Genomic DNA, 26,215 nt, shown 5'->3' with positions numbered 1-26,215 from the left:
TTTAACTAACAATCACCCATTCTTATTTAGTTATGAGCTTCAAGGCAGACGGGTGATATACAAGACCATTTTAATTACTTACTTCTCTTACCAGATTGATGATGTGTTCTTTGATACCTCAAATGTCTTATTCAAATATGTCCTTGGCAGAAGAGCTAAGGTTATAAAAAATGAAAGATGGGACAAACAGACAGATGAGTAGCAGCTGGAGCACGCCTTCCATAAATGGCTAGATAGAGAATTGTGCATGCAGCCCACACTATTTAAGAGAGAAAACAAATATTGTGGTAGACACTGCTCTGATATATTGCCTTTAATGATCAAAGTGAGCATTACAATGTGCCAGAATGTGGTTTACGACTGTGTGAAAATGAGCAATTTTGAATCAGCCAAAGTCATGAAATTGTATACTACATTTTGTGAATACTTTGGAGAAAAAAAATGAATGTCCTTGGGTAGCATGACGTTCAGAAAAGAGACAGTAAAGGTATACATAATTATTTCAATGTGTACACAAATATACATTTTTATGATTTTATTAAACTTTTAAGCAATTTTAAATAAAACTATAAATGGTTTATTTTAAAAGTTTTACATTATATTCAGGCACAAACGCACACAATTAGATGAAATTAATGTCTGAAATTAATGTATGTGTATAACTAAAAATGTCCCAATGTATTTTTAATACATTTGTATGTGCCGAGAACATTTGATATAACAGTGTTACCATTAGAAAAATGCAAGTTTGAATACCTTTTATTTGAATAATTGAACATATTATGCTCAGAGGGTAAAATGGATAAGCTTTCAAACTCCCACAGACTTCTTCATCAGATGGTGGTCACAAGATAAAATTAGCAAACAAAATACTCAAAGACATATCACGCAGACATTTCTTTTAGATCAGAAAAAAATATAATCTTTCACTTTAAACATTTTAAGCAGGGCCACATAATTCACTAAATGTTTTGGATGTAAAGTGACCAAACATTTTAGTTTAAGTCTTATAATTCGGACCCAGTATGGAAAAAAAAACCTTGATAGTATTTTAGAAATACATTCCAAAATGTAAACTTCAAAGATAAACATTTTGATAAAGAAGGAGGTGTTGTTTCTCATCTTTGTCATACAGTCCGACTTTGTTCACAAGTACAGCTTTCATATTTTGCAAATACAATATGTGTCTGCATCTACATTGTTAGATACTTTCATAAAAATTAAGGTTATACAAAATTCAAGTAATACCTAATGAAATCACACAGCAATCAATATGATGTATGCAGAAATTAACCATAAACTAATATGCGTTAATGAAATGTGTACATACTTAGGACATATTGAATACAAATAAATATCTAAACATGGAAGCTGAGTTAGCACATTTTATGTCTTCATTTTGGTAAGAAAGTTTAATCCTGTGTAAACCTTTCTAAAAAGTACATTGTACTATGTTTAATTCTTCTACACTTTATATTTTTTTAAACAATCTTAACCATGCGCTTGATAATTGACTCATATACTGAGGGAGGGGTCATTATCTCGGGATAATGTTTTGCCACCAAGCTGTGTCCTGAGGCTAACAGCCTTATTGACCTCCCGAGGTCTATAAGGCTATTAGCACATGGTGGTAGCAGCAATACATGTTTTGAGTTTGTGTGGTGTATTACAAAATGGTGCTTTAATTGTGAGTAGAATACACAGACAATAAGTAAATTAACTATGGGATTATTTTGTAGAATGTTTTTGCACAAGGGCAAAGTTTGCCCTAGTTCTAATACGGAATGGCATTAGCACTAGGACACATTTTGCCCTGATGCAAAAATGCAAAAAAAATGCATCTTTTTAGCACCAGGGCAACTGCACTTGTCGAAGTGCAATGGTTTTTAAATGTGTCCCAGTGTTTTTAAAAATAGGGCAAACTTTGCCCTAGTGCTAATACCTTGCAAACTTTGCACTTGCATCGGTGCATGGTTTCTGTAATCTGGCCCCTATAGTGTTTTCTTCTCAAACGTCTGCACCACCAACCTCTCAACGATCAGTGAAACAGTCTTTGTTTAGACATGACTGTCAGATGGCCTTCTAACAGCCCTCCAAGCACCCAGTTGGGTAATTTTAAATGTTGTGGTAATTGCACAGAAGGGACTGCTCACGCAAACACGTGCACCTTTGCTGTCCCCACCATGCAATCTTCAGTAATTGCACTACCAATTGCAAACCAGGCATGGATATCTGTGCAAACCTAGGATTCTGTGCATTGTTTACACTTCATACCGCAAACAACCATGAGATCATCCCACCATGTATTTATGGTGGAGGCTTTTAATGTGGATTCATTTGGATTCAGCCAGCATTTCGATCTTTGCTATGAGCCGGGTGTTTCCATATAAGTCAAATTCTTTTCTGACAGAATCAAAAACAGATGGTGTTGGAAAAGCATTTGATTTTGATAGGCAGAGTAGATTGGGATGGCAGGAATTTAAATGTTGTGCGCTCGCCCCCCCTCTCAATACCTTGTACTCCCCCTCAGTTGTAAAACTATGCACACAGCCTTTACACGCGGCTAAACACCTGATTCAGCACTCCAGACCATTGAAAAAGGATGCCTTATTCGTTGCATTCCTCCACATAGGGAGAATGCCTTTTCAGCCCACTAAAATGTACTTTTCCTTAGAAGTGCTTAATTAGCATTCTCATTTCTCTTCAAATACTCAGCAAGTATCCCCTTCCTTCTTTCCCTGTTTGCTGTGATCAGATGATCAGGTGTCCTGGAGCCAGATTTAATAAAGAAAACCAATTTATGGTTCAAGTCTGCGCAACACCTTGCAAAACACCCCGTATTTAATAAAACAAAAAAAAATAAAAACAGCTTTAGCTCAGAGTACAGACTGCTGATCTTTTGGAAATGCAAATTAACATGGGGCGTCCTGGGAGTTCCTCTGCCAGGCATTAGTCCTGGTTACGAGAGACTTACCCAGAGTCTTTAGCTCACTATCTTTCACAGAGATGAAATATCACAAACGTATCAGTCTTTGTCCTGCCCTGGGGCAGTCCAGCACCAAAATACTAGGACAGTCTCCTCTGAACAAGAGTACCAACAGCAACCCCAGACATGTGTTTCGGTCTGGTTGGACCTCATAAGACCTTTCAGAAATGCCCTTAATTAGGAGGTTCATAAGGAGATTTATGATGGCAAAAATCAGTGACTGAAAATACAAGGCAAACAGTGCCACATGAGATGAATATGAAAACTCATATATATGAAAAAGGTTTCACAATCCCAAATGTCTGAGCAAAAACACAGAGAGAGGCAATGTCTGTGACAAGGTCTGATATAAAAATAGATGGCACGCATCCCGGAGTGCACTTTGAGTGTTGTTCCGCTGTGGAGTACTGACTGAGAGCGGCTGACTATCTTGTAAGTGAATTTATTTATTTGGAACTCATTTGGATATTTATTTCACTAACACTAACAGGGATTTGGAAGCACCCATTCCTGCCAAAAACATTTAAAAGCAGAGGACACGCGCATCCACGCGCGCGCACCCCAGAGGGCACCTTGATTGCTGTTCTGCTGTTCAGTGGTTAAGTGGATAGAGGGGAATTTGTGCTACTGTGTTCTGTTCAGCACAATTGGACAGAGTGGAGGTTTGCAGTGGGCTTAAACATTGGAAAGATAATCTTGGTAATATGGTCCCATGTATTTATTATTTTATATTGGCAAAAAGCTACTCTTGTTTACAGTTATTGGTAATTGTATATACACTCTGAGCTCCTCTCCCCCTTTCTTTCCCTGTTAACCTGCGACTATGTCATATGCGTACATTTTAAATCAACAATGCTGCAGAGAGAGCTGTAGGGCATCGAAGGGGAGGTCAAGGGACTTGCTCCAGAGGGAAGGGACCAGTGTCTCTGAATGCCGGTCTGAATCTTTGTGCTCGAATATCAGAGGCTATTGGCCGAAGGCAAGGAAGAAAGAAAACATGCGCCCTCGAGTATTCCAAATTTACTTTCCTCTCCCCACATGCAATATCTCCGGGCTGAGAAGATGGGGAACAGGAGGTTTTTATTAATATATTTAGATGAAATTTCAGATTCAGCTCGGGTGGAGGAAGTGAGATATATGGAGCAAGGCGAGAATGTAATCAAAAATTGTGGGAATTCAATATCTGAGGAGTAATAGTTCCAGTGAGGGAGGTGATCAGAGAACAAGTTCAGCCTCTCCTCTCCATGGTAGCCCTCGTTAATTTTGAAGAGAGTATAGAAAGACTGACACTCTGCTCACAAGTTCTACCAGGGCCTACTAATACTTTGAAGTAGCAGATAAATTAACAGGTATTGACTAATCAGGGGCCAAATCTATGCTCCCCGACTACAGAGACTCCCTTTATGTCCGACTCTGAGTGAGTGGGTTCTGGTACACAAAGCTCAACCTTTCGAAGGACTATTGGTTCATCCCTTAAATTTATCAGGTTCACCTATTTTATACCCAGAGTCATTAAATTCCACCCTAAACTCCTCTACTAGCTCTGCAATATCTTTTGTTAAACCCCAAGGCAGTCATTTGTTCTGAATCCGCAAGGAACCCCATTATTGGAACTGACATTAACAGTTATGAATAATGGGATTGAGGCCCTGATCAAATTAGTTGAAATTATGGGGAAAAAAATGGATAATCATATTATATTATTGAATACGCTATTGGATAAAGTTGGACTAATTGAAAAGCAACACCATACATAGGACATCAAAGCAGCCTCTCACAGTGGGTGTCTTTCATGAAATAAATAGATGTATATCTATGTTAAATAACTCTTTATCCAAATGGATTCAGACCAGATTCATTATTGAGGTTGATAAGCAAGTAGAAGAGGAGATCCCTTCTTTGACCAAGGCTGAGATAAATCAAAATCTATCGCATCACAAAGCATTGCAAGACATTGCTATGAACAGGGTAGATCTACAAGAGCCCTTTTTCAACATTTAAAAAAAATCAAAAAGGGCATAAAAAGGCAAGGCTTACAAAAATAAAATCAAAAAATCAACCCTGGCTAATTAAATAATTGATTTATGGCTCGAGAAAGTGTCTAGGAACCCTGACTACCTCTCCTCAAGATCAGGGAACTTTTACAAAGATCAAGAAGAGTAGTAAGAAAGTTAGATGACATCAAAGAAAAAAAGCAGAACTCGCTGAAAACTGGGATGGAGGGGCAGGACATTAACCCAGAGCTTTCTATGAGCCAAAGCAACTCAGTTGAGATCTCATCCCAAGAAGCAGCTAATTTTACCACAAGTATTCAGAATGAACCTGCCATAACATTCCAACAGGCAGAGTGTAAAGTTGGGAAATCCGAGAAGGAAACTGAGTCTGAAATGGGAAGATTTTGCAAACTGGAACAAATAAGGATTTGTACATTGCAGGATCGGATAGACGATTTACAGTATGAAATTGATGGTAACCATAGAGGGTGCATTACCCAGAGGAGGAAAAACATAGGAAGTGGCAACAGAAGAGACTCTTCAAGTGAAGGCAGAAGGGATTGGCAAGAGCATAGAGAAAAAAGACATGTTTCACCCCCAGTGAAAGGTGCTGGTCAGTCGTGCTGTTCTAAAATTGCTGAACAACATTGTTTATATTTGCAAGATCCGTTCCACATGGAACTAATGCTTTAAGACTAATGGAGAGTATCCCTGGTCTAAGGGCCATCCAGTCTATGGACATTGACCAGGGTCGAATTCCTTGACCATGTACTTGACAAAGTGAGATTGGTGGTCCCCTCGCAAATGGTCAGGGAAACTTTGTTGGGGGGGGGCAAAAGAGCATTTGAAACACGTAGGTTTTAGGCTAGATAAAGATAATTACCAATATAGATCTAGGGAACAAACCTGCATAGGTTATCATCCCCAAAGCCAAGGAAATCATCCACCTCCCTGCCCTTAATAATCTCCTGTCAAGGGGATCAAGCGTGATGGTGAGGGAAGTCTCATTTCCAGACCCACAAAAGGTTGGGGATGAATCAGACTGGTTATGGTTAGAAGATACCCTTAGGGGGACAGAAAGTATTTACAAAATGAATGACTTATAATAATAAAGGAAAGCAGCTGAAGATGGCCTCATGGAATATCAGAGGGTGTAAGCACTTATTGACACAATAAATGAATCCATTTGCAATGTTTGACCTTGTTCTATTGCAGGAAACATGGCTTGCTGACCCACCAATCTGGGAAGGGCATTCTGTTGATTGGATTTTGGCTATCAAAGCTCTAAAAGAGATGCCATCGGCTGGCCTAATAACGGCAGGCATATTTGACATAGGTCTAAATTTCAAACCATGGGTCTTCCTTAATCCAATTCATCCAACTAACTAAGCTTCTGTCCCTGTTAGAGCATTATGCTATTTTAAATCTATATTGGAATCCTCAAGCAATTATTGATGATAGCTTTATACAGGATGTGGAAGCGATGCTGGATCTATCTATGAATGATGGGAACATTAGTATAACACTGATTACTGGGGATTTGAATATTACGTGTATACTTACTAAAGATACATTGTTAACCTCTAGAGCACCGAGGTGGTTATTCTAATGGATAATAGGGGCATGTTGTAATGTTAAATGGGGCACTTAAAGGGGCTATTCCCCCCCTTTCAACATGGAGGCATCTATTCCAGGTAGCTACAATTGACTATGTATTTGTGTCAAGGAGTGCCTTCCATGAGATGATTGAATTTCAGGTCCTACTCCATCAGAGAAGTGATCATGATATTCAAGCACTAACTTGGGTACCACCAGTGACTCTTCCCTGGTGTAAATATTATCATCATAAATTAGAGATTGCTAAGGAAGAAATGGGTTATAATGGACTGAATTAAGGTTGTAAAGGCTGAAGACGTGTTTAGAGAAGGGGTATTAAAGGGACAACGCTAGGGAGGAAGATGTTTATGTGAGTGTCCTTAATCTATACATGGAAAAAAACAAGAGGGTTTCTGGCCATCATTTAAATATTAACACATTTTTGATTTGGAGGTGAAAAAGAAGAAAAGTCAGTGTCAGAAAGAATTCAAAAAAGGTAGCAGGCGCTCCTCTCCAGAAAGAACATGGCATGATAACCTGTTCTGGGATGAGAGTTTGCTGCACACGCTTTTTTCTCACTGTACCTTTCACAGATGGGAAATATCCATTTGCATAGCAGTCTTTGTCTTGCCCACATGGGCAGTCCAGCACCGAAATGCTATGGCAATTCCTCTCTAAACAAGAGTACCAACAGCAACCCCATACACGTGTTTCAGCCTTGTTGGGCCTCATCAGTGAGGTGAAGCTGTGCCTCTCTGAGCACAGTGAGCAGGGAGTCCATGTCTGGTTGCCCCCAGGTAACTCAGGGTGACCAACCCCAAGATCCTTGCAAATAATTCAAAAAAGGTAGCAGGCGCTCCTCTCCAGAAAGAACATGGCATGATAACCTGTTCTGAGATGAGAGTTTGCAGCACACACTTTTTGCTCACTGTACCTTTCACAGATGGGAAATAGTGTAGGAAAGAACTAAGAGCACAGTTCTAGGGGGCTCTAAATTTAAAGCGGTCTTGATAAAAAATATAAACAAAAATATTAGAATTGGACCAGAATGCGCAAAGCAAAAATGTTTCAGTGTTATGGAGAGGCAATACATCACGCTGTAGCCTCGAAGGCAAGTGTGCACATTTGGTCATTACAAAAAAAAAATGTTCTAACAATCTGCCCCTACCTTTAATGATTAACCCGGTTCAGGAAGGGGTTTGGATGGCTTATTTCACAAAATTGTTTGCTAGACTGGATACAGCAGACTCTCAGATAGAGAATGTCTGAGATGACTCAGAGGGTTTGATATTTGATCAGGATGACATCCTTGTAGAGGTAAAAAAGCTGAACACATCTAGAGACCCAAGTCCAGATGGCTTGACTAATATAATGTTAAAAACTCATCCCCAGCTGTGGGCAACAAAACTGTTTTCAATTTATATACAGGTGATGCATGAGAAAAAATCTCTTTAACCTGGACAAACTCAATAATTATCCCGATTTTTAAAAAGGGGATAGTGAGAATCCAAAGAAACTATCGGCCAATTGCCCTTTTGGACGCCCTGGGGAAACATTTTGTACGACTGATACTGAAATATTTGATGAAATAGGTGATAAAGAACTTGCAGTTTGATGTGTGCCAATCAGGTTTTGTTTCAGGAATGGGGACAGTGGTAAACTTGCTAATATTGTTATCAATAAAAAAAACATGTAATACAGTCAGGCCAGCCAGTATATCTGGCATTCATTAACTTTAAGATGGCATTTGATTAGATCCCAAGGAAACTACTATGAGAAAAGATGAGAGAGGCATGATGCCGGAATTACATTTTTGGGCCTAATTAGGCAATTGTACTCCGAGACTTCATACAGGTGAAATTAAATTGTGAGTGCTTATTATCTAAGCCAATTCCTACCAATCAAGCCCTAACGCAAGGCTGTATTTTAGCCCAGGCACTTTTAATCTTTATATACAAGACTTAAGGGCAATATTTGCATACGATTAACTAATTCTCACCAAAACTAGGGAATGCCCCTATTTCATGGCTGTTATATGCTGGCAACTTATTATTGCTTGGTAAAACGCTGATAGGGCTTCAGAGGAAATGATTTGCCCTAGAGCAATATGCCTTGGAAAACTCCTTAGTCATCAATTTGTAAAAGTCTAATATTTTAATATTAACTCAAAATTGCTTAAGAGATGTTCTCTCAAATGGGCTATATGTAATCAACAATTTTGAGATAATTACTCAATATACATACCTCGGATTGAATATAAATGCTGATACCCATAAAATCCCATATAAACTGGATGTAAAGTGCAAGATGGAGACAATGACGGCGGAAGCCACAATTGTGCATAATAAATATTCGAAATTCTTGTGCTTACCTGGTATTGCATTCTATAAACAAAAAAGCAGTGCCTAGGGTAATCTATGGGGCAGATACACAGTTAAGTGAGCATAAGCCTGACTGGGAGAGACTAGAGGGGTTATATTGGAAGAGGGTACTATCACTCTCTAAAAGTCTACCTGTCCAGATTATTCATTTTGAATTGGTTATTTGGTGCACTTTTGCATTGAATAGGACTTTTCTTTTAAGCCAGCAAACTACTGGCACCCTACTGATGATACTAGCTCAAATACTTGAAGAACAATCTGATAAATCCTTAGAATCTTGGAGGAAATACTGCTTGGAAATGATGCTAGTGGCAGATATCAAATTAGAATTGTTATTAATCAACCCAGATAGGACGAAAATGAAATTGGGGTATTACAACTGGAGAATGACATGGGAAGAATGCAATCGGTATAAACTGTTTAAAAGTGGAGTCTTTGCAGTTACGTTATTGTACCAAATCCCTATATAGCTACAGAAATCTCACTGTAAACTGTTTTTAAGATTTTGTTTTAATTCATGGCTGACCAGGGAAGTAGTAGGTATTCATTTAAACTGGACAGATGAGCAGAAATCTGTAGATCCTGTCAAAATGGAACACAGCTGGAGACACTGAGGCATATCTTAGTATTTGGCCAAAACTTTGGGTGCAAAGGATACTATTTTTTATAGATGTTTTGCAGATTTAAATTGCTAACTGTAGATTAAATGTGGAGTATGAATTTTAATGGCCAACCTGTTGTGTTGTGTTGATTCTAACAGTAGTGAATTGTTTGTTGCATTTAAAGATTTTACCTATGGTTCTTGAGGAATGAACAGAGATTTGCAATTAGGGAATGCCTTGGGTGGCAAAATATATGATGGTAATTATTGGTTCAAGAATTTTAATGTAATTTGTGGGTTGTAATTTCTGTAAACTGTTTTACTATTTATTTTTGTAATATAAATGTTGAAAGGTTTAAATTTTCAGCCAAAACAAATAGATGTAGTCACCCAAGTCATATACATATGTGTACAATAGAGAAACAGCCACTCCCATTCTCACACAAAAATGTAGAATCAATCACTCATCATACTAATGTAAGCAATTTCTCAAATCTAGGTCAAAGGCATGCAAGGCATACACAGACATGTTTTACAGGTCGTAACAAATGTCATAAATCAAAAACCATATATGACAAACAAGGCAATTTTGCAGATCTGATCCAAAAGCATGATAGGCATGGACAAACACAATTCATAGGTCTTTTAACAAATGTCGTGGATCAGGAGCCATACATGACAGATGAAAAACAATTTAGAACATCTAATCCCAAATCGTGATAGACATAAACAAACACACTTTGACAGTGGAAAACTTTTTTGGTTTTGCTTGCACCTCTCTTTGCACCAGTATTTCTTGTCTTCACATATATGACTTATGCTATTCCCAATGAATAAATGAAAGCATTCAAGTTCGTTTGCGTGTAGACTTTTTTATTTTTGTAATAATTCTAGGCCCTTTTGGATGATACGTGTTTCGGCATTACACTTTGCCTTTCTCAAATCCGGGCATTTCCTAAAGTGTTGCAGTCCCGGTAATCTGCTTTATTGCAGTCCAGTTAGTAATTGGGGTCAAATCGCATCTGCTGAAAAAAGTCCAATTCGTGCTCCAAGCGTCAAGGCAGTCTAACTGTCTAACTAATCGACCTTTTGACTTTATAACATTTTTTCCAGAACAGATTTTTTTAAACAACAGTGATGTAAAAAATGTGATATTTGTAACATTAGAAATACAACAAGAGTATGAATCTATTTATAATCAGGCAGATACAAAGGGCATAAGACTCAGAGTGGATTAGCAATTGTAATTACCATCCAATACAGAGAGAATAAAAAGTTGGCAATAAAGCAAAGGTAAATTAAAGCTAAATATATTATTAATGCAAATGAAAACATTCTGTGTTATTAGATTGAACTCTGACATGATTTGAAAATATGGTTTATATATCTATATTTCCATAAAGTCCCTGATGAAGGTCAACCAAGACCGAAATGCATTGGACATAGAATGGATGTTGCAAACAGTCTTTCCAAATAAGGACAACCATTGTGTAAAAATGTATACAACTTTTTTGAGTATCATTGCGCAGCATGAATGGAAATTTGAATTTGAATGCAAAAGAAAATACTGTGGATTACCACCTAGGTCCTTCCTAACCCAGATTTACTCTTGTCACTAATTTCAGCTATCCAGCCACCCAGGCCACTGCACCATCCAGACTGCATTTCTTACATTTATATATCAGACAAACCATATGGCCCTGATTCATGGAATTATTTGCGTGTCAAACAGGGATTTAGGTGCCATTCTGTCCGCAAATACATGTTTGACGAATGGGGATTTGTGGGCAGAATGGCACGCAAATCCCTGTTTTACACGCAAATAATTCCATGAATTAGGGCCTCAATCTGTAAGTGAGTGATGTGGGGTGATGCTGGGGATAGACCTTGGTGCTGTGGATAGGCGAGATCCATGCATTGAGCAGGTGTATGTAGTGTCTGCACTCACAGGACACTCAGTCAAGATGCAGTAAAGACTCTGGAGCCGGTAAAGCACAACAGTAGAAGTGTCTTTATTGAGGTACACGGTATGAGGTTAGAAGGAGGGAGTGAAAGCAGGTAATATCATCCTGAATCCCCAACCGACATTTCTGCAACCCTGAGGAAACCCAGGGTTCCATGACTACTTAACATTGCATGGCTGGCATTGCATATTGCAATGCAAACACCACACTACACATGCACCTTCCTTGTAAAGCTACAGGAAGAGGTGAACACACAGTCATTCCAACAGGACCCCATCCTGATCCCAACTGACATTCCTGGAACCCTGAGGAAACCCTGGGTTCCACCATTGCTGTGCATTCCGCGGATTGCATGCATATTGAAGTGCAAGCACCACATGTGTTTGTTATGGTGACACATAAGATTTGGATTCTGCATGGTGGTGGTAGATTATGCTATCATTTGTGTTTGGACATAGTCCAGAAATCCAGGTTTGAGACCTACTTAGTTTCAGAAACTGTTGCTACCATAACCTTTTCCACCACATCTAAACCTCACCCTAGGTTCCCCATTGAGGTGATGAGGTTTTGGAAATCCAACAGTAGGCAGATGGTCGAGATGTGCCTGAATGCAATGTCTCTCCAGTCACAGAATGAAAAGTTTCAACTATAGGAGTATGGGAGAGTTGAATGGCTACAACGCAATTTGGGACACTTACAATGACTTATAGGAATCCTCCCCTTAGGCTGCAGCTAACTGAATTGGTCACAGGGACAAATTATTGCATACCAATGCAGTAGGTTTGGAGGGAGGTAAGGGGACAGGAGAGCCTTGGAACAGGATATGATGGGTTTGGAGAAGTAAGGGCGTAGAACAGGGAAAATGTGAGCTGCCCTGCATTAAAAAAAAAACACTGCAGTAAAAATCGCTAAGATGTCCCATGCAACCAAATGTACCAGATCCATGTTATATGCCTGAAATGTATGAAACCTTATAGTGGATGTTGCGCTCAGCAAATCAAGAGAGATGCGGAAGCATGGCATGTATACTAAATTGTATTCATAGGGTGAATTATCCACTTTTTGGCCTCTGAGAATATAATCTGTTCTGCTCCCTCTTTCCTCCCTAAACAAACATACTTTTGGATAAAAAAGAAAGTAGAGGCCAGACAACATATGCTTCAGAAGAGCAGAGTTCCTTAGCCAGTTGCACAAAACAAGAATTGTTTATTGTCAATCCTATAGTTGCTTTACTCGTGAATCAAACGGCCCTGTTGAACAGCTGAATGATCCGACATCTCCATCAAACGACTCCAGAGCATAAACGCTGGTTGAACACAACCATAAGCAGATAATTGAGAGCACCTGTCAACTGAATTGACGAATTAGGCATTCCTTCAACTTAATTATGGAAGTCATTGGAAGTGCAGGACAAGCTGCCACCATTTCCATTATCTCAGTAGGAGGCTAATTGGGAGATGCTGTTTGCTTCATATTATGACAGTGTCAGGAAGGTAAACATATGTGCATACTTGTTGCAGGCCCTTCAGTTTATCAGTATGGTGCACTTGAAACACCTTGTGTTTATAGATCCATGTTATCGAGCATTATAGTATCAGAAAGGATCAAAATTACAGGTTTGGTTTTCCAATCTTACAGACTTCCAAAAGCCACCCCCATGGACTTTGTCAGACGTAGTGTTGTAACATGAAAAGGCCTCTTCCACATCTTCCCACAGACCGGCGTAGTACACAGTTACAAACACAGTTCTAAAAAGTGTAGATGTTGACATAGGTCTTCTATTAGGCTATTGCAGTGCACTGTGGTAGGAAAAGTATTGCTATAGTGCACCTACAACTTCCAGCTCTTTGATAAAACCACTTGAGTGTATTTTGGGAGATGAAGTTTGTGTGTCATGGGTATGCCAACTGACACACATTATTGGTAAAGACTTTTATGGTATTAAGTCCTGAACAAACACGTTATTACCCAATATTCTTGCAGCAGATCCTGACGCATGAATACATATCCGACCTTTAACTTTGACTCTCCTTCTAGATATAGCCCCCAAGATTATTTGTCCCAAAATGCACCTGACGTTGAAGGGAGAATGATGAAAAGCAGATGAATCATCAATCTTTACACCTCTGGCCATCCAACCAATTAGTCCATCCATCTAGACTTCTTCTGGTGGATGCCTGGAGAGTAGGCTAGGGACTCAGATGGCCATGTAGAAGATGTGTTTAGCACGTGAAACACATCATCGAGCTGTATGTTTATCACGTTCACCGATGGTGGGCATGCACATTTTGTGCTAATGTAACTTGCACTGGTTCTCCAGATATTCTGGAGTGAAGCACCTGCAGCACATACTCGTCCATTGAAGTTCTGGAAAAAGGGAGCAAAATATGAGATGATAGGAACATGTTGAAAGGACATGCACCACTGAACTTATTTGTCTGTTGAGCTGATCAAGAGTGTGAATTTATTCTTTAAAAAAGGTGACACAGGGCACACATGTGCCTGTGTTTAATTGTCTGGACATGTGGAGTCTTTCCCTGTTCATGTTAAGCTTTTTTTGTAAATGGGATAATTGAAAAATGAAATTAAAAAAAACATTTTGTAAACGTCAAATGTGCCATCTGTACAGCCACTGAAATAATAGACTTGTTTAGAGTCATGTTTGTTTTCTTAATCATCTGGTTCCGTCTGCGCCTTTGTACACATTGCTGGAGAGACTCACTCTGAGAAAATGTTTGAAACACCCTACAGAGAGGCACGTGCTGTAATGATACTCACGGGAATCGGGTGCCCAGTTCCATACATCTCATGGTGCATGGGTGTATAACTCTCAGCTACCTGTGAAGAAGTGAAATGCTCCCAAATTTAAGTCAACCGTGTAGAAAATAACTCCTTCACAGAAGGCAGGAGAGGGTGGCAAGGCGTTGGACAAGTGGGTGTTTTGCTTGCCACCATGCCACAAGGACGTGAGGGGAGACAATGTGAACAACCAATGGAAACTGGTGCCACTCCTGTTTCACATACCAGAGCTTATTTGTGGTTTTATTTGTTAAATGTTTCTTTCGGATAGAGCTGCCTAGTTGTCGTCAGCCAGACCAAGCAATATATAACCAATGGGAAACAGTTTGAAAAATTAACTCGATGCAGTGATTCTGGATAGTGAGAACACTATGTCACTTTCACAGTGTCCTTCCTCTAGAAAGCTTTTTCTATAATGTGTATGGACAAACTTTAGAAGTCTGCTGCCTGCTCTATAAATAATTGCAGGTTTCCAGAGATGAGATATTTGCTAGCCGTTCATCTGAAAAGAAACATGTTCAGAGATAATACTTGTGGCAGCCAGCCACACCTTCATTTTCAACCTTCCACAGCAGTACAGAAGGAGAAAGTCAAAATGCAAATCATGATTTGTTCCACCCCAAAATGAGCAATCCAGCCCAAATTGCTTGATCACATCCCTTGAGTTCAAGCCCAGTAAGGCCAAAGCGTATCTGGAGTCTCACTCGTGGGAAATGAAAGATCACTCAGAGAGTCTAAGTAATTCTCTTGGGAATATCTCAAAGGCAAAGGAGCAAGAGTTACGAAGATCAATAGTCAGCGTCTTGAAGAATTGGCACCTCAGTATTGAATTTCCTTTGTCAACTTTAAAAGTCTACCCATATTTTTATTATTAAGATAAGGAAGAGCCATCCATCACTTAGTTTTTTTTAAAATATTTCTTTTCAGGAGTTTTTTATGTATGAATTTCTAAAGGCATTTGTGTAGCTTTTACATGGAAATGATGTATCTTGAATTCCCTATTACCTCGATCATCTTTGCCTGGTCCTCCTCCCTGGCCACGATCTCTCAACATCAGCTAAGAACCTAGGAGTTTTACTTGACAGTCCCCTGTCCTTTGCACCACAAATCCAAGAGCTAGCAAATAAGTTCCTTTTCCATTTACATGTTCCAAGGGGCCTCCTCCCTGTATTGAACATTCCCCAAAGGATCCAGGTGACATCTGCCAGGGGGTTGTAACGTCTCAAGTATTTCAAGAGTCAATTATTGGGAATGCCTAAAAGTTTCCTACATTCACTCCAATTCATGCATCACATAGTGACCTGGCTAGTTCTATATCCTAATGCAGTGGCTCCAGGGCAGTGTGTGCGTGAACTTCAAAACTCTCTGTGTCATTCACACATCATATTGCAATAAAAAAATCACGAAATACCTCCCTACCATGCCCCTAAGATCCACTTGCTCTAAGTGTCTCTGGGTGGCTGCATTCAGAAAAAGGAAGCTTTGCTGTAGAATGCTCTTTGATCCTGGTGCATCGATCTGGAATTACTTACCTGGGCTTTTTGATTTTTTGATAAATGAAAATGAATGATGGGAAATCATCCTCAAAAGACTGTGTGAGGTCATGCCGCACACAGTCCATTTGCTTCCCGCACAAAATGCATAGTCACATGAACTCCGGGAAGACATAGCCGACAGGTGCTATCTTCCCCTGTCATATTCAGATGGAATGTCACAGCCCTGTGTACATCAACGCATCTCAAGGAGGGGGAAGGCACACCTTCCATCAGCATGGGTACCCTAATTTAAATACCAAAGGTTCCTTGGATCTGCATTCCTTTTGTCCTCCAGCTGGTGGCAGAGCATACTAAAGAGATAATTGTGGCAAGCCTTGTGAGTGGGCTTGGTTGCCAAGGAGCTAACAGGAAGGCGGGGCTGACACCCCCCTGGTATGCAATGTGTCAACTTGAAGCTAGTTCCCACCTCTCTGTGTGAAAGGCAGTGAATGGCCTGTCTGGGTCCAGCAGTTACTGCAGGTGTCCCTACAGAGCAGACCCCTTTCAGAGGGGAGAAGTATGTGTTTTGGGGAAACAGGAAGTCTGGTCTCAGCACAAACTTCAAGGGACCCATGCAGTTTAATCAAGAGTCACAGATGGCTCAGTTAACCAGAGAGACACTTTGATCTACAACAGACAGGGAGATTGGTGGGACTCAGGCATATGTTGTCATCCCCTTGTCTGTCCTGTTGAAGAGTTCTCTTGTCCTCACCTCATGCATCACAGAAGTTTGTGGGGACCCAGTATTGGTACATTAAGGTGGCCTGCACCAATCACTGGGGCCCATTTGGTTTTAAAAGTGGGCTGAACCCCTCACTTAGCAGATCATCTGAAGACTTTGAAAGGAGTAAGAAGAAGGACTCATTTGGACCTGAGCTGAAGGTACAGTCGACATTACATCTTCCACCAGTGAAGGAAGGCCAGGTATCACAAGAGGGAAGCAAAATCCCTCCCCTAAACATCTCCCAGGGAACAGAGGAAGATTCCAGGCTCAATGGACCTGCCCAACAGCTCCAGAACCGGTACCCAGCCAGCACACAGCGTGCCCTACTAGGTTCTGCTAGCAGGTGGGAAGTGCCAGAGAGTCTCTGGACACAGAAAAGGCTGTTTACTGCAATCACTTTCCTAAGCTTTGGGCTGTCTTCATTCAAAGGACACAAGCCCTGCAAACAAGCTACGAGGAGTGACACACAAGGGTCATCCAGCATCCATCTTTTAAGGACATTTTTGAGACAGTCAAGTCCTCGAACCGCATCCGGCTGCACCACTGACTGCTGTCATGCCGCAGTCACAAGAACCGTCCTAGCCGCTTTGACCAGCATTCCAGATCCTCTAACCAGCACAGCGACAACGATTCTTGGCGCTGCGCCGCCGTGCCGGACAGCCTGCACACATCTGTCCAGCCTTGCTTGCCGAACTGCCTTCGGCCTGGTACCCACAGCTGTCTCCCACCACTAACTCTGTCTCAAGGTCTGTGAAGTGCCCTGGAACTGCCTCAATGCTGTCGAGCACAAAGAACCTCTTTACATCCGGCACATTGTGGTCCCCCCCCCCCAGTCCTTCTCTGAAGGCCCCTAGAGACAGTTACAACCTTTTGCCCTCTTGGTGCTGGAGCCAAATAATCTTGAACAGTAAGACTGATTACTTTACCAACTACCCTCCTGTCAGTAGCCAGAGTGCACCCCTTTCCTTCATGAAACTGTCTGTCCTCTGTGTTCCTTTACAGAGTTGGTCGTAATTGTAGTGTACTAGAACTGTCTGTTGTAGTAATAATAAAGTAGATATGTGTACACAACCTTGGTTGGACAGTCCCTTTTATCATTGGCTAATAATTGCATTTTTGCGGTGATGCAACTAACCAATGATCCACGACCTTGCGGAGATAAGCCTGCACGTTACCAAAATTGGACAAGGAGATATTATAATTCACTTGTTTTCCAATCTGTTTGCATCCCTTCTGGTGTACTAGAGGTGTGGGGTTGATTGATGGTTTAGAAACCAATGTTCATCCCTGGACCACTGGTGCCCCGGAAGTTGATTCAACACACCTGGGCACAAGTGAGCCGTGGAAATTAGAACAATGAAAAACCTTCTTCTTCAAAAAATCATTTTGATTTGATTCCTTGGAAGGACTTTCCTTCACTCAATGTCCCTGTGACCGACTGATTTTCTGTGACTCCTCTGTCTGTGCAAACTCACTTTAACAGATGTAATATATCAGTTGCACTTATTTTCATAGACACTGTTTTGTATAATTTACTGTCCGATGTTCCCTTTACTCATACTTAACTGATCTAAATGTCCCCAAAGCCGGTGAAGTTGAAAGGCTGTTGGCCTTCTTTTGATTTGGGGGAACTATGAGGAGACTGTCTTAAAGGTTTCTCATCTTATTTGAACTAGGCTTAAAGAGTGAAGAATCTCAGGAAACGGTCATCACATTTTTATTGATGATCTAATTATCTTGGGGAACTTTCGCAATGTGTGTAATAGTTGCTCTTAAAATGTTCTAATTTTAGTTGGCGACACAGTGCCATGGTTAGTAATTATAAATACACAAACACTAGATGATATCACAAGGTTGTTTCTTGCCAATCCGACAATTGAAGACGCTAAATGACTGATTGAAGAGAGCGATTAGAATATTAAAACATTTAAAGAGTTTAATCAGAAAATGGAAACACTCAACAAATATACAATTTTTTTAAAGGGAAGAAATGTAGCCTTATTTGACACCAACTATTTTTACTGAAAAGAAATGTGTGTCAGAGGACCAAAAAGATACATTGAATTCTCTGAATCGCTGACTAAAAGTGATGCAGGACAGGAAGCAAATCCTCTTAGTATTAACCCAAATTGTTTTCTGCTCAGGGGTTCATGAGGCAGAAGAAAATAGGGGTATCTCTCCCAAGCAAAAACGAGATGAAATAACAAGGCCAGAGGTTAACAACAAGTAGGGGGAAATGTTTAAACAAGCAGCAATTATTCAACTAATTTATTAAACTGAGACTATGCTACTTGATAACAAAGAAGCCAAAGTACCCCGGCCGCAAATGGAGTCCTTAAAATTGTAAAAGGCTAGGACCCCTTCCAAGAATGATTGAGGGAATTTTGTTAACAAAAATGTTTCTTCCTTAGGCCTGGATATATCAGAAGTGTGGGGGCCAAAGAAGCAAGTGAGTTGATGAAGACGGAGAATGCTTTCATCTGGACACTTTTAGGGGTCCCAACAAAGATCCCCATCTTTATGTGTATGTAAAGAGTTGGGGTTGCAACTTGTATGGAATAGAATCTGGTTAAGACACCTTCTAATGCTGCTCAGGATATGGACCAGCCCTAAAGCCTGCATGTATAGGGACACCATCAAGGAATTGTAGAATTTGGAAAAAAGGTTATTTAACAAAATGTTTTGGGGCAAATATGGAATGGTCTGGGGAGAAAGGCCTCGGGGATGGCGAGTGAACCCAGAGTCCATCAAGAAAACAGATATCTGCATTCTTAAGAATAAATACTGGCAAGGTGGACAGGAGGGGTGGTTATGTGAGGCCTGTAAACTGTAAACATGTGTGAGCTACCTGGATTGCAGTGTACCTGGTGGGATGGAGCCATAACTAGCATTGAAGCTAAGGGAGAAGAATGTGGGCGGGGCAAGAAGAAAAGGATTACCCTTATCCATGTCATATTCTTCTGCCCCAGTTACTCTCATCTCAGGGCATACAGGCGAGTCCCAGTTTTAAGGGATGCCGGATCCATCAAGAACTGTTCCTTCAACTATCAGGCTCCAGTGCAGTGTCAGTTTTTGCAACCTCGCAACATTTAGGTAGAGTGAGGGAGCAGAGGGTCACGGGAGGTCAAGGGATGGAGTGTAAGGATATTTGAGGCATATCATTTATGTTATAAGTACTTTTTAGGGTTAGGGCGAGCACATGGGGGAGAAGTAGTGATCTTTATTGGATGCTTTTACCTTATCTCAATTCAAATTGTAAAAGGTTGCTTTGATAAAAAATGGTGACTCATTTGTTTACATAGTTTGTCTGATAAATTATTTTACTCATGGTGTCTGATGATGAAGATTGATTTGATTGATGTGACTTGTCTACACATATGTTTGTCTGATTGAGGTCAGACTATTTAGCAGAGTCTCACACCATCAGGTAAACATTTTCCAACTAAAAACTAAGGTCATTGGTCTTCATTGCAAAATTAGACTAAACTATTTGTTTTCAGCAGGGTTAGGATAGGGCTGTCTCTGATGCCAACTATTTGAAACCAAAGTCAGTGTTCACCCCTAAAATGGCCAGTATGTCCAAAGAATTGTAACCATGTGAATGGAACATTTTGAAAGGATTATATGACCTACAAACACAAGCATGATGTTGTCATAATAACGGCGGCAACAGCCAACTACAGGCTCTAAATACTTTAAGCAATGACAGAGCATTGACACTAACACCTTCTGGCAAATGCAGCAGGGTTGTTGTGATGCAATAAAGAAATATGAGTAGGAAGCCCCTAGACGATTAGTAACTTAATAAAACATGATTTGTGTGCTCGTTTGTTCTGAGGTCTGTCCAAGTAAAAATGAACAGAAATTTTGATAAATGTTGATCCCGCCATTTCAGTATTTTGTGTATTATCAAAAGTATATAAAAATGTGAATAATCCGCCAGGTCACCCAATGTTTGAGCCATAAAATAAATCCTCAACCCACTCTGCACATTTATAGATTATGTTCTAAGTACAAATCCACTCATGCATCTAGGATTCAGCATTAATTATACTTACAGTAGACTGTCTTTCCTTCTCTAAACATAAGGAGTTATAGACCACTCTCAACATCAAGAATATTGCACTGACTGAATGAAGCACTTGCGTCATCTAAAAGACTCATGACCAGATACTACTGCCTCGGTCAATCGCGAACAGTTTCTGATATACACGCACTGAACTCACTAGGACAGACAATTACATTACGTCTCAGGAACACATTTTCTTGCAAATAAAATGACCCTGTACAGGGGCAACATTTGTCCTTTGTGTTGTCAATGTCCAAATGACATCAATTGAAAGAAAATGTATTGATTCTAATACAATCCATTAAGGTCCTCCAAAAGAAGCATTGAGGAGGGCCTTAATGTGTAGTCTTCCAAATGAAAAGAGAATACAAGAGAAACGATTCCAGATTAAGAGTCTGTGCAAGTGAATGCGTATGTGGTAGGCGGTGTTTACTCTTTTGGCATTGTGGAGTTCAAAAGAGAGTTGTAAAGAGACTTCTGCCAACTATTTACACTTCTCATGTGCACTACCATTACAAATGATGAAAATTGCCCAAAGGGACCTGTTTGCACATGAGTGAAAATGTAAGTGGTCCCCTCTGGGCTACATACGCATTATCGGAGAAAAATGAGCTCCCGTTCCAATGGATGAGTTCAAATCCCCTTCTTAAATATCTCAATACTTTGACTTTATTTGTTCTCATAGAGCAACTTTAAAAATTCGCATTGAGCTTTTGGCAGCAAAACCACTGTTTTCAGTAAAATGACCGTGGTAGCCAACTACTCTGTGTGTGGTGCTCAGCATTCACTCGGAACCCTCTGTCTGCTTCTCACTCTGATCCCCCTCATACATGACTGAACACTAGGACCATTTCTACTCTTCCTTTGTAACAGGTTTAAACTATGCATCAATCCATCCATCCATCCATCCCCCCACAAGTACATTCAGAATGTATTCACCATAAGCATACAAATTCACTATTCATCCATTCATTGATACACCTGAGTAGTCCCCTGTAAAAAAATGAATCGTTTCATGCATCATCCATCTATACATCCATAGATCTATTCACTCACCCACGATCATCAACGTACACACCTCTACAGCCACAAACATCCGCCCATCGGTAACGAACCAAGCAATTTGACTTATTTTCTTTGTCAACACTTGTGTATTTGGGAATTATGAGGCAATCCCCGTTTTTAGCTGCTGGAGGGTGTTTGCTGGCTTCAGGTGGTAAGTTGATGCAGAACAATACATATTCAAGTAGGTGACATGATGGGCAGCCATAGCATCCAATGGTTACTAGGCAACCAATATAGGTGATACATAGTGGGGGGGAAGTAAAAGGTCTTCAAACGAAAGTATCTAAACCAGCTTCCAAATTTCGAACGTCCAACAGCCTACATCGTGCAGGTTCACGTAGACCATGTTAATCAGAACTCTTATAGTCAATAATACACACTTTTGAACCCTGAATAATTACAATCTGAAAATCTTTACTGGGGAATAATTCTGCTTAAGAAATTAGCAGCATTGTATGTATACTTGAACTCAACTGGATATGCATATTAGTTGTGTTTCAGTGAAGAGAGAGTGATTGATTACATTTATATATGGGAGCAATTAACCATATTATTACATTGACCAAATTATTTATAGGAGCTGCAGATCAATACCTTCAAACAGGACAAATATAACAAAATAAACTAGGAACTTGTGGGGTTTTGTTTGGGGTCATTTATTTGTGCACTTTCCAGGCGTTGTATGTTGATTGATGAAAAATACCACGGACTGAATATGTTAAATTAAACAAATAATGTCTTTCCTTTTTCCAAACCCCCCACCCCTCTAGGGACAGAATGATAGTGAAAGGTCAACCCACGGTGCTGTGAACACAGCACGCAGTCGAGAACATGGATCTGGAATATTTCGCCACCTCCGTCAACACGACAGCTGGGCTAACGGATGGGCGCAACTTCTCATCATGCATCAATGCCACAGACAGCCCAATGGTCGCCCCCGGGATCAGTTCCATCCTCATCCCCATTATTTACATCCTGGTATGTGCCATCGGACTAAGTGGGAACACCTTGGTCATCTATGTGGTCCTTCGCTATGCTAAGATGAAGACAGTCACTAACATATACATCCTAAACCTAGCAGTGGCAGATGTACTCTTTATGTTGGGTTTGCCCTTTCTTGCCACACCAATTGCTATCTCGTACTGGCCCTTTGGTACCTTTCTGTGCAGGCTTGTAATGACAATCGATGGCATAAATCAGTTCACCAGCATCTTCTGTTTGACAGTGATGAGCATTGACCGCTACCTGGCAGTCGTCCATCCCATCAAGTCCACTAAGTGGCGTCGGCCAAGGGTAGCAAAGCTCATCAGTGCCACTGTGTGGACTTTCTCCTTCCTGGTTGTGCTTCCTGTGATCATATTTGCAGACGTCCAGGATGATTTCCATACATGCAACATGAATTGGCCGGATCCGGTAAACATATGGTCTGCAGCCTTCATTATCTATACATCAGTAGTGGGCTTCTTTGGGCCTCTACTGGTCATCTGCCTCTGCTACTTATTGATTGTCATTAAAGTGAAGTCATCAGGCCTGCGAGTGGGCTCCACAAGGCGCCGCAGGTCAGAGAGGAAGGTGACCCGCATGGTGGTGATTATCGTCGCTGTCTTTGTGTTTTGCTGGCTCCCCTTCTACATCCTAAACATTGTCAACTTGTCCTTCATTTTGCCTGAGGAGCCGGCCCTGGTTGGGGTTTACTTCTTTGTCGTGGTCCTCTCTTACGCCAACAGCTGTGCTAATCCCATCCTGTATGGGTTTTTATCTGACAATTTCAGGCAAAGTTTTCAGAAGGTCTTGTGCCTCCGAAAAGGCAATGGCGTCAAGGATGGAGACCTCAATGAGCACCGACATGAAAAGAGCAGCCGTCTGCAGGAGACTATGCTGGTCCCAAGAAATTCAGAAATCAATGGTCATATGCAAACAAGCATGGTCTAAAGACCTGCTCAATACATAAAACTGTCCTTAAGATAAATATTCAGCCATCGTAAGCACTACATAAATGAGGGACCACTCTTTCGCAGAACTATAAATGAAAGGTAATACTTGAAGGGAAAAGGAATTACGTTGCCAAAAATTGGGTCTGCAGAGTGGTATTAAAAGTGGTAGGATACTGATGGAACTCTGGCCAGACGATAGGGTGTCTTGCTTAGACTGCCCTCTGCTGAGTCCAGGCTTAACATCGGAGTTCAGACTCCCTTTCATGTTGTCCGTTCCTGTTCAGTTTAAGAAGTTGACTGCCTCAGCAGAGTTCAAGAAGACCAGTAACTTTCTCCACAGAACACTGAACCGGAACCCATTTAGCTCCAAGATGGAGATACATGAGTAACCCAATCAGGCAGACTGAAACGGCAGACTCTAGCTTTTCAGTGGCTCAGACCTGGAGTCGGACATGGTTATTCCTGGAAGGCATCAGTCCTGTTGAGCATCTGTTTGACTCCTATAGCTCCAGCTCCATTAAAGTTGCATTCTGTTCCCCCCATTATGGTAATTTTGCGGTTTCGTCTACACATATTAGCTCAGCCTATCAGAGGCAAGTGGTCAGTGTGATCCCTCAAGAATCCTTAAGAATCAACACCCAAAGAAGAGACAATTATCATTGCAGAAAATGATACTTTGGACTGCAGAAATAAAGGCAGAGTGAGTCTTTTCTGGTTGATGTGCCATCCATCAAAATTGTGAAGTTTCAGCTGAAGATAAGATCAGAATGTAAGTGATATAAAATGTCAGTTTAAAAGGTCATGACATGTTCCAGATCTTCTTCATTATTATAAGGCAGTCAGCACAAAGTTGACACATAGTTGACCTCGTCTTAAATCTTATGCACTATTATGTTTACTCATTGTTGCACATTAAAAAAGGTAAGACACTACAGCTATTGAAGTCATGTTGCCATGTCGTGAGGAACTCATGCTTCAAAACATTTGCGGCTGAGGGTTGGTCATTTTCCAGTCTGAACACTAGAGTGCCCTTTTTTGTTCCACAAAGATTGTATTAACATGAATGTAAGCAGATGCCACCCGGTCGGGTCACCCGTCAATGTGCAAGCTCTGTATATAAAACCCTCCATGAAACACTACAAATTGTGCAATGTATGTATATTTTATTTATTGGTTTTTGGACGTGCAGATGAGCATTTTGAGAAATGCAAATAAATTGAAGTTCTTATTTTATATTGAACTGTTGGTGATTACTTGTACTGCCCTTCCTAGGATGTGTAATCGATTGCTAAACCATTTGTAGAAGATGTTTTGGCTGGGATTCCGGGTCATATGATCCAGTAGGAACTTCCAGTAGGAAGTTTGGTTCTATGACATTGCATTCTGACAACATGGTCAACATCCGTCCAAAGTGACCACCCATCTGTCGCGGAATAGTTATGTCTATCATGACCCGTGATGTAAATCCATTTGTGGTATCTTCCTGTGGATGACAGACTACGGCAACAAGGGTGCCGCTGAGCAAAGTTTCTTTCACACTTGAGTTCAGTGTTTTGAATTGGGCCCAGAATGCAATGAAGTTGGGCCACCGACAGCTTGACTCTTGGAGAAATAAGATGGTCCACCTTGGCTTTAGGGGAAGATCCACATCGGACGACATTCAGCAGCCCACATTGTATGGGGCATGTTGCTTAGAAAATAAAACAAGTGTGATGTATCTTGGAACAAATGATTATCATTGGTAGCAGAAAGGATACGATTTTAAAATATAAATGGTGCCTTTACCTTCCCTGAAGTGCAGAGCCGCCATTGTACTGGGGCCACTCTCAAATAATGCATTGATTATTGTTACTCACTGAATGCAGTTCTCCCAGCTTATCCTCTTTCAGGTGAGTTCCACATAGCCTAATGGCTGAAGAAACAGAATGCATGTAGATTGACCCACTTCATGAATTGTTTGCCCTAGGTTTTGATGTCCCACTGTATTTTGCTCCTTAGCATGACAGTTTAGCTGTTGCCCCATTGTATGGATATTTTTCCTAGATGAATAGCTTCCCTGTGGTATGTTGCTCCTTAGCATTCTAGATTGTTTGCCAACAGCATCTTCCTCTTGACCAAACCCAATATATGCTGAGTAAATAAAGCACGAGCACACAGAAATTAAACACCCCTCCCGATGGATTTCAAACTAATAAACTACAAGGCTACAAACAACTGGCATACCAGAGGCCTAGCCAATGCACCTGCCTGCCACATGGGCACACAAGACTCCCATCTGGACACACATGCCTCTATGCCCTGTGAGAAGGTCAGTGCCCTAGATTTTACAAGAGGGAATGGGAACCCCTCTCAGCAATGTGTGGGAGGCCTACTATGGAGGAACCCAGAGGAAGTCCCACCCCAGATGAGACTAGTGGCAGTTGGGAGTCCCCCATTTTCTGTCCCTTACCCAGTGGCAGTCTATATATGTGCAGTATCAATTTGCAGCACCACAGGCCATTGAACATAGGTGCTGGTCAAGTGTTCGATTTCTTTTCCAGAGAAACCATCTGCACACCAGAGAAGAT

General features: G+C 40.8%; 1 protein-coding gene across 1 annotated transcript in view; it reads left to right on the top strand.

Annotated features, from left to right (window-relative positions):
- SSTR5 (somatostatin receptor 5) overlaps positions 1-24,881 on the top strand; it is a 218,224-nt gene extending 193,343 nt beyond the window's left edge. The window contains exon 2 of the mRNA XM_069647255.1: positions 22,485-24,881. Within this exon, the coding sequence (XP_069503356.1) occupies positions 22,546-23,646 (1,101 nt within the window). The 5' untranslated portion in view covers positions 22,485-22,545 and the 3' untranslated portion in view covers positions 23,647-24,881. The remainder of the gene's footprint in view (positions 1-22,484) is intronic.
- Positions 24,882-26,215: the final 1,334 nt, after the last annotated feature.

Source organism: Ambystoma mexicanum, chromosome 2q (genome assembly GCF_040938575.1).
Source record: "Ambystoma mexicanum isolate Mex_15411 chromosome 2q, UKY_AmexF1_1, whole genome shotgun sequence".
NCBI lineage: Eukaryota > Metazoa > Chordata > Amphibia > Caudata > Ambystomatidae > Ambystoma > Ambystoma mexicanum.
The sequence above is the reverse complement of the archived record's forward strand: the minus strand, read 5'-3'. Positions and strand labels throughout refer to the sequence as shown.